This window comes from Dendrobium catenatum, unplaced genomic scaffold (genome assembly GCF_001605985.2).
Source record: "Dendrobium catenatum unplaced genomic scaffold, ASM160598v2 fragScaff_scaffold_54, whole genome shotgun sequence".
NCBI classification, from domain to species: Eukaryota; Viridiplantae; Streptophyta; class Magnoliopsida; order Asparagales; family Orchidaceae; genus Dendrobium; species Dendrobium catenatum.
The window spans coordinates 617,167-626,966 of NW_021318516.1; the positions used below are offsets into that span (position 1 = coordinate 617,167).

The 9,800-nt window shown below is 36.8% G+C and overlaps 1 protein-coding gene across 1 annotated transcript; it reads left to right on the forward strand.

Moving 5' to 3' along the window:
- Window positions 1–2,154: 2,154 nt before the first annotated feature.
- LOC110103883 (60S ribosomal protein L27-3) lies at window positions 2,155–2,829 on the forward strand. The gene has a single exon (XM_020832754.2). The coding sequence runs from the start codon at window positions 2,207–2,209 to the stop codon at window positions 2,612–2,614; it is 408 nt and encodes a 135-aa protein (XP_020688413.1). The 5' UTR covers window positions 2,155–2,206; the 3' UTR covers window positions 2,615–2,829.
- The last annotated feature ends 6,971 nt before the right edge of the window (window positions 2,830–9,800 follow it).

Here is a 9,800-nt window from a genome sequence, read left to right on the forward strand (position 1 = left end):
AGCATCACTCTGAGATATTACGTAGTTGTGAAACTCCTTAAGTAAAAGAAAGCTAAGCTCTTAAACATTGAGATGTCTTTTGGTGTAATGGTTAGAATTTCATTAAGAAACTTCGCAGTTAAACATGTTCATCCTGAACCAATTCTGAGATGGATGACCTACTAAGAAATTATACAAACATGACAACCATGAGGCTCTTATACCAAAGCGGACAATATCTCGATAATTAAGAATTTGAGCTATCACAATAGTCTTGCATATGTGATTTATGTGAGTTTATCTTAATTTCTTAAGTGTCCAAAAAAAAAACACTCCAAGATATTCATCAAGGCTTCGATTGGGACAGCTTTCTTACTACTTTCTATTACAACTTTTTTAACACAAAATTTTCTAATTCAAAAAAACTTTGTAATAAAAAATTATTTTTAAAAACAATAAAAAAATTATCCCAAATGAAGCACAAGTTTATCTTCTGTTACAAAGCTATAATGTAATATATCTCCATTACAATTTTATGAAAAAAAATACTAATATTCTATGATAGGGATAGCAAACTCATTGATCTACATACACTTGAAATCATTATTTGATTGGTTGATTGCTTGATTACTTGATCGCTTGATTGAATGAAGCATATGAACCTTCCATCCTTGCAGTATATCTATAACTTTGTTGATTTAGGCTTCGTTTGGGACGGCTTTTTTACTGCTTTCTAAAACGGAGTTTTAGTACAAAATTTTATTTTGTACTAAAACTCCGTTTTAGAAAGCAGTAAAAAAGCCGTCCCAAACGAAGCCTAAATCAACAAAGTTATAGATATACTGCAAGGATGGAAGGTTCATATGCTTCATTCAATCAAGCGATCAAGTAATCAAGCAATCAACCAATCAAATAATGATTTCAAGTGTATGTAGATCAATGAGTTTGCTATCCCTATCATAGAATATTAGTATTTTTTTTCATAAAATTGTAATGGAGATATATTACATTATAGCTTTGTAACAGAAGATAAACTTGTGCTTCATTTGGGATAATTTTTTTATTGTTTTTAAAAATAATTTTTTATTACAAAGTTTTTTTGAATTAGAAAATTTTGTGTTAAAAAAGTTGTAATAGAAAGTAGTAAGAAAGCTGTCCCAATCGAAGCCTTGATGAATATCTTGGAGTGTTTTTTTTTTGGACACTTAAGAAATTAAGATAAACTCACATAAATCACATATGCAAGACTATTGTGATAGCTCAAATTCTTAATTATCGAGATATTGTCCGCTTTGGTATAAGAGCCTCATGGTTGTCATGTTTGTATAATTTCTTAGTAGGTCATCCATCTCAGAATTGGTTCAGGATGAACATGTTTAACTGCGAAGTTTCTTAATGAAATTCTAACCATTACACCAAAAGACATCTCAATGTTTAAGAGCTTAGCTTTCTTTTACTTAAGGAGTTTCACAACTACGTAATATCTCAGAGTGATGCTGCTGTATAATATAAAAGTTGGCGGTTATCTCTTTCATGAAGATTTTGATGCATTAATTGTCAAAATTATTTTTATACCTTTTTTTATTATTTTTATGAATATATTCATCATCTTTTCTATTTATGTCTTCATTGTGTATATTATTAATAAAATTTACCAACCTAACCATCAAAATATTTTGTAATTTCTCTAATATTTTTTTATTTTTTTATTTTAAAAAATAATAATAAATGAAATTACAAATTTGCAATTCAAATTTGTACTCATGAAGCAACCCTTTCTCATAAACCACAAATACTTTAACGTTATTTTCGTAATTATATTGGGGTAAGCTTGTAATATCACCATTACACTATCCATATTTCTGAGGATTAGGGTTTCCGGTCAACGACCTGTGTGGAAGTCAAATCCCGTCTAAATACGTAAGACCACAACTTGACCACGGCTTGGTGATGCATGGTATTGTGGCTCAATACCGCTGCTCGATATGTGTCCCATTTTAATTGATATTTGAATATAGAATTGCATTCAGAATCCGCACAAAATAATCTCTAATTGAGGCAACCTTCTCATAACAAATACTTTTACGTTATTTTCTTAATTATATTGGGGTAAGCTCGTAATATCACCGTTAGCCACTATCCATATTTCTGAGGATTAGGGTTTCGGACCAACAGCAGCAGAAGAGAAAGGCGGAATCCCGTGGGAAGAGGAAGTGAGGGTTCAAAAATGGTGAAGTTTCTTAAGCCTGGCAAGGCCGTGATCGTCCTCAATGGTCGCTTCGCAGGCCGGAAGGCGGTTATCGTCCGATCCTTTGACGATGGCACGCGCGACCGCCCTTACGGCCACTGCCTCGTCGCTGGTCTCTCCAAGTACCCGAGGAAGGTCATCCGTAAGGACTCAGCGAAGAAAACGGCGAAAAAGTCGAGGGTGAAGGCTTTCCTTAAGCTTGTCAACTACACCCACATCATGCCCACGCGATACACGCTCGATGTCGATCTCAAGGACGTCGCCACCCTCGATGCTCTCCAGTCTCGCGATAAGAAGGTCACAGCCTGCAAGGAAACCAAGGCGCGGTTCGAGGAGCGATTCAAGACGGGGAAGAATCGGTGGTTCTTCACGAAGCTAAGGTTCTAGGTAAATGGAAGATACTTTAACGCTAGGTTTTCTATTGGAGCAATCTCCTGTTGTAATTTCAATTGTTATTTTATGTCGAAATTATGGATTTGGTACTTATTGCTACTTGTAGTTTTAAATTTTTGCTGTGGTGAATTCCTGATCGTGCTGTGAGCCGTGCTTATGTTCATGAATTCAGTACATTGAATATTTATTTAATTTGTGCTTTGTTTTCATTGTTTTGGTTATATTTTTATGGCTATAAATGTATGTTTTGCATTCGCGTGCTGGGACTTAGCAACGAAATTGGTGGATGAAAATCAAATGTTCCAAATTTTGGGACCTGGTTTTATTATATCTAGATTGCTTTGTAACTTGAATGGTCATTTTTTTACTTGATAATGTCATCTATGAAATCGTGGATGTCTGGTTTCAGGGCATTATTATTATGTCCAAAGAATTTTTAACAGTTTGACTAGCTCAATTTTGCAAAGCGCTCTTATGTCACTGAAAATTACATCCCTTTTGTACATTTCACATCTTCAAATCAGACTAAAAGGGCTATTACTGGGTTGGTGTTATTTTTTCTTGTAGAATTTATTTTTATTCAAATGATCATCGATAATTAGGTTGACAATTTATCATGAAACTTGTGCAAAAATTATGAAATTAATTCAAATTTAAAATTTTGTATTACTCAACATCAATTACTATTGAAAATGTACAATACATATGAACATAATGTTTTGATCTGAAAAATATTTGATAATAATGCTAATGGATTAAAATTTTCCATCTTTAGGTTGAATTAGTTTATAATTAATATTTAATATACAATTTTTGTTTTCAAAATCTATCAAATGCATTGACTTTAGTTTCATATTCCATCGTTAGGTTGAATTAGTTTTGATATATCAAAAATTTATCTTGATCAGCAATGAATTTTGATGCAATTTTAAATTGGAAACTTTTGAAATTAAATCCAGAGCCTTTGGGACTCCAATTTAAGCAAACTTATAGTCGAATTAAACATCTCAAAAGGACAAATCCAACGATACTAAATTCGATCCAATTCGGGCTCAAATGGATCCAAATCAATAGCTCGAAGCACAATTATTTGATTCAAAGCAAAAATTAGAGGACCAAGAATATCCCAATGTGACATTCTTATAGTCAAATCAAGCGACTCAACGAGACCAATGCAACGAGCCTAAGATCATCTAATTTGACATCATTAATGCACTTAAACACTCAACAAAACATTCTATAATCAAGGGAGTTGATATCAATCGTCCATTCAAAGCACTCCCAACATACCATTGATATTCTCCTCTCCAATCTTGATGAAAGAAGAGAAGGAACAAAGAGAAATTAGAAGCTTTCTTGCCACGAAATTTCTCCTTCTCAACCACCTCCTAACCACCAATCATCATCGGACTTCCGCCAGACCACTGACTATTGCCGAAATTCCACCCTCCACTGATTGTAGTCGGATTTCCGCCCAGCCACCATTGATTGTTGAACTTCTGCCCGGCCACCGATCATCATTAGACTTATGTCCGACAGTTGTAGGACTTCCACTCTACCACCATCAGATTTTTACCCGGCCGCCAACATCCACATGAAGTTCAACTCAATTCCTGGACTTTTGTAATCTAAGCATCTTTATGTTAAGAGGCGATTTTTGTAATCTATTCAAATACTAGTTGAATCATTTCAACTATACATGGCCTCGTGGTTTCTCCCCTTCTTAAGGGTTTTCCACGTAAAAATTCTGGTGTTTCTAATTTCTCTATTTGTGTGCTGGGTATCCTACAACGCTAAGATAAAATATTTTCCCACTTCATTACCGTAAATATTCTAGCCAACAACTAGTTAAAAATTAATATTCAAATTCAATTATTTTTCAAAATGATCAAATTATAGCAACAACACAAAACAATCTATGGTCTTCTGACTTTAATCACCGAACAATAATCCTCCGACTTGTTTCGACTATAATCTTATGACCATTGTTGCCTAACTACAACCCTCTAACATTCAATTATCCTCACCCAACTACGATCATGTGACAAATATCGCTCAACTATTGTCCTCTGACCACCGTCGCTCAACAACGCTTCTATGAATTATGATCACAATCATCGAACTATGGTTCTCCAACCATCATCATTCTGACTATAGTCCTCCGACCTTTAATCAACCACGACAATCCAATGTTCAATATCATTTGACTATTATCCTTGGACCTCCAACTAGTGTTGGTCGAATTTATTCCTCTAACATTTTTCTATCAACTAGGGTCATTTAATCATCGCTGCCTAACTATAGTACTCTGATTACCCTCATATGAGTATGTTACTCTAATCTCCATCACTTGATTATTGTCCTCCTACCATCTTCTGTAGACTACGATTCTTTAAGTTCATTCGCCCATTATAAACATGCAACTATCATTGCCTGACAATGATCATATGATAACCGGTACCTCATGACTATGATTCTCGAACCATCGTCTTCCGACTATGACCCTCTGACCTCTATTGCACTAATGTTATCCTCTAACCTCTGTCACATGACTATGATTCGATCCTTTAACCACCATCACCTCACCATAGTCCTTCAACCTCCATTGTCTGATTGCACTCCTTCTACCAACATTGTTTGAATATGATCCTCCAACCATCATTTCCCTAGTATGGTCCTCTATCCAATATCACTTAATTACAATTCTCTATCTTATGGTCTTTTGACTATTATCAGATGGTTACACCAAAGCATGTTGATTTCATCACCTAAAATTGCTAATAACACCAATACATATTATCATTTATAAATTGATGCATGCCTTGGATACCAACTTTGACACCCGACATCATGACTGGTATTTATGCTGGAATTTTTGTCTTTCTTTTCTTCTTCTCAAAGAAGTATGTCAAACAAACAAGCAAATGATCACTTAAAAGATAACTCTAATGTTATAAGGCTCTTCCAATTTCAACCATGTAATATGTTTACTATAATAAATCAATGACTTCCTGCAAGAAAGGGCATTATTTTTACCGATGACAAATATTAGTTGAATAATTTTAACTGAGTCAGGCCCCGTTATGCTTTTTTTTCTTGAATTTTTCACATAGAAACTTTGGTATCTCTTAAAATGTTTGTAATATTCTCTTATATATATATATATAATTCAAGGTTTTAAAAACTGGACCGGACCGGCCGGTTCAACCGGTTGAACCGGGAACCGGTCTAACGGCCGGTTCGGTTCTGCCATTAGAATCGGGCTGCAATGAAACCGGCCAAAAACCCGTTCAAATGTCGGTTGAACCGTCGAACCGCCGGACCGGGATCGTTTGAAAGAACCGGCCGGTTCCGAATAGCGTGTTTTGAGAAATTTTCTTGCCATAGGTGAAACGCACTGCGCCAAACGGCATCTCGTCGCGTCTTAAAAAGTAAAGCAGCGGCAGCGTCGTCCCAAACAGGGCCTTAGTTCGAGCCAAAACAATATTTTACGCGCAGCTCTTCTTTCATCTTTCTCACAAATCCTACGGAGACGAACGATCCCGGAGAAACAAATGACGGAAGCCTGGGAGGAGAATGACTGGAAGAGACGAACGACAAGAAGAGACGGACAAACGACGCCTTCTTTCCTTATATTTCTATTTCCCGGGTATCTTATTCTTCTCGGCTTCTCCTGCTCTTTCCAATTGATTTTCTATTTTCTTTGAAGAACTCCTTCTCTTCCCGACTCGACCTGGGGCAATACAGATTGCAAGATTTTAATTTTTAGATATCACTCGAATCTTGTGCTTTGCCGGCACTCCAATGTCGGTTCCGATAATAAAGTTACATATTAGGAAATAAATTAAAAGTTTAAAACAGGTAAAAAGGTTGAACAATTCACAACTCTACAATTATCTCGCCAAGGATTGGTTTTGAATAGAGCTTCCTATGGAAAAACATTTTGTGATGTTATCCTGATAGTTATTATGAGAATTTGTTATTTTTCTGTCGTTTATTCTTTCTCAAATACTTTTTATATCTTTTTAGTTTTTATTTTAAAAGAGCTATTTTAATTATTTGTGTATTTTTTATTCATAATTTTATGTTCTCGTTAATTTTTTGTCACATAATTTACAATAATAGCATCATTATTTTGATTATTTATTTTTTTAAAATAAAATTAGTATTTATTACGTCATCCGGTTTAACCCCGGTTCGACCGGTCCAACCGGTCGAACTGTGAACCTCTCACTCTTCTGGTTTGTTGCCCGGTCCGATTTTCACAATTTTTTACAATACTTCAAAGCAGTTTCAAGGAGGGATGTAATGTAGTGCATACATTTTAAATACAACAAGTCACGAGTTTTAAATCCTGGTTTCATGATATAAGGCTAAAGAATATTGGAAAGATTGAACTAACTAAAGAGGACCTGTACCAAAATTTCTTTAAGAAAAACCATTAACATATCCAGTTTTTCTGCACAAAAAGGCAGATGATTTAGATGACCATTAAAGAACCACCGAGAATCAGATCTAAACTACCATAGGTAAAAAAGGCTAAAAGGTAAAGTCTCAAGTGTCAATGTGAAGGAAACTTTTTTTATGATATAATCTAATCACATAATGACGGCCAATCTACACATGATCTGCTCAACAACAGAAATTACGTTTAAGAAGAAACATTGATGATAATTGCTGAAATATTTATCTTTCAGACTTCCCATATAACAAATTCTTTTGGCTCATAACTGAAGAAATGTTTCTATCACTGGGTATAGTTTCATGTGAAAAATTAACATACCTGTTCTTGCAGTAACCGAAGTTATTAGAAAAAATATTGCCTATGTAAGCAGCAGAACTCATATTCCTTCTCAGTATTAGAGCATCTTGCTTATTAGTACCAAGCTCTATGATCCCAGATTGAACAGAGCTAGAAGGGGACCCATAAGAAACTCGTTGGTATGTTTCTTTAGAATACGATATGGAGCAAGCGGTCATGATACTACTCTTAAAAGTGCAACTGGATCTTGTACTAACCATACTATCTGTTAAAGATGAATCATCCATGCCGGCATTTGATGTCAAGATTACATTAGATGCTGAAGGTACTTCCTGCCGCCACTGCTGAAAGCAAAAGTTGCAGACATGAACCCTATCCCCATCTAACTTTTTATCATTTGGGTCAACTGATGGAACAGGGATCGAATTAGAAGTACACTTCCCACAGAAAACACGGCCGCATAGCCGGTAATGGTGCTTTCGAACAAATGTAGTGAATTGTACATCACAGTCATAGCAGACCCTGCAACTATTATCGGGCATCCAAAAGTTCCTGGACACATATGCAGACTCAGTGCGCCGAGGTAACCAGGATTTTACTAATTCTAACAATCCAGAGAACATGTTCTCTCTGGTTCCCATTGAAGGCAACGCCCCCTGACCCTCTCATTCTGGTGAATTCATTTGCAGACCCAAAAAATTATGACCAATTTTTTCTCTCCTTTAAGGGGCTATTTGGCATCGGATTTGTCGCAGAAGTTAGACCGGATTTATGGTAAATCCACAAACAGTTTTCGAGTGCGCGCATTAATCCCAATCCCACTTAAATCCCGGAATTAAGGATTTACCACTTTGTTCGCCGAATTTACGAATTGAGATTTACGAGCTTGCGACAGAGCTAGCTCCCGTCTTGAAGGAGCGAGCTCCCATTGTGCCTTCCGATCCAACGCCTTCGAAGGAGGCGAAGCGGCGAGCGAGCTCCGGTTGTGCGAAGCACACACAACACGCGAAGCAGGCACAGCAGGCGAAGCCGAAGCAATCACAAAGAAATGGCGATGAGGAAAAGCGACCACGAGAATACGATGAAAAGCAAACCCTAAACGACGGCCTACTAAATTATAAATTAATTTAATCTAAATCAGCATTATTAATATAATTCAAATATTACTAATTAATAATATAATTAAGTAATTTAATTTAATAATTAATAGTATAATTGTCATTAAATTATTTTTTAAATATTTATAATTTGTTGACTATTATATTTATTAGTAGTATAATTATGATTAAATTAGTTTAATACTTAAATATTTAATTAAATCAGTAACATGAGTATTAGTTAATTAATTTATAAATTTTAAAAAAATGACTAATTAATTAGGATTTAAGAATATTATTAGATAGTTAGTAAAAAAATAAGTAATTTGATGACTTACACATAAATAATTAATTTGGTAATTAGTAATATTTAAGCTAGTTTCTAAATATATTATTTATCATTATAAATTATTTAAGAAATTAAAATTAAAGTTAATAAATAATTCATAATTAACACACAAATTAAACGATGACAGTCAAGCATGGTTTTGATCATGATAGTTAAGGGGTGGTCTGATAAAGGCAATCTAGTTGTGGTATGATGGAAATTAATGAGCGATGGTTATGCAACGATGCTGAGGTGGAGCTTCAAGCTTCTTTATGCCTCTATCCTCTCTTAAATCCTTCAAATAGGGGTTCAAGCCTAGGGGTGTCAAATCGGGTCAGCGGGTCGGGTTCGGGCCGAACCCAAATGACCGGCCTTTATACAGGTCCAACCCAAACCCGACCCGTTTTTGTAAACAGGTCAGTTTTTTCAACTTGGACACGACCCGCGCGGGTTGCCGGGTTGACACGACCCGACCCGAATTTTTGAAATACTCCGGCGGCGCAACGCGCGGCCGGAGTAGCGGCAGGCGGCAGCGATAGCACGCATCGCAGGCGAAACACCGGCAGCACCCGTCACCGCTTCGGGTTCGCCGGTTCGGGACGCGTTGGGGAGTCGAGACACTCATGCGCGGAACCCGCGCGGCACCGCGTTCGCGTTTTGGCTGCTTCGGGTTCGCGTCGCCGCTTCGGGTCGCCGTTCGCGCTTTCAACGCTTCGGGACGCGCATCGTGCAGACTTGAGGCGTCGACGCGACTTGAACCGAGCCCGGGCAGGGCGGGCAGCAGACCGGGTAAAGGATTTTTGGGTCATTTTCGGGTTGCCGGGTTAACCCGAACCCGACCCTTTTTTTGAAACGGGTCATTTTGCTGAACCTAAACCCGACCCGTTTCACAAACGGGTCGACTCAAACTCGGGTTTTTCCGCAGCGCGTCCCGACCGACGAACCCGAAGTGGTGACGGGAGTATTTCAAAATCCGAGTCGGGTCGTGTCAAC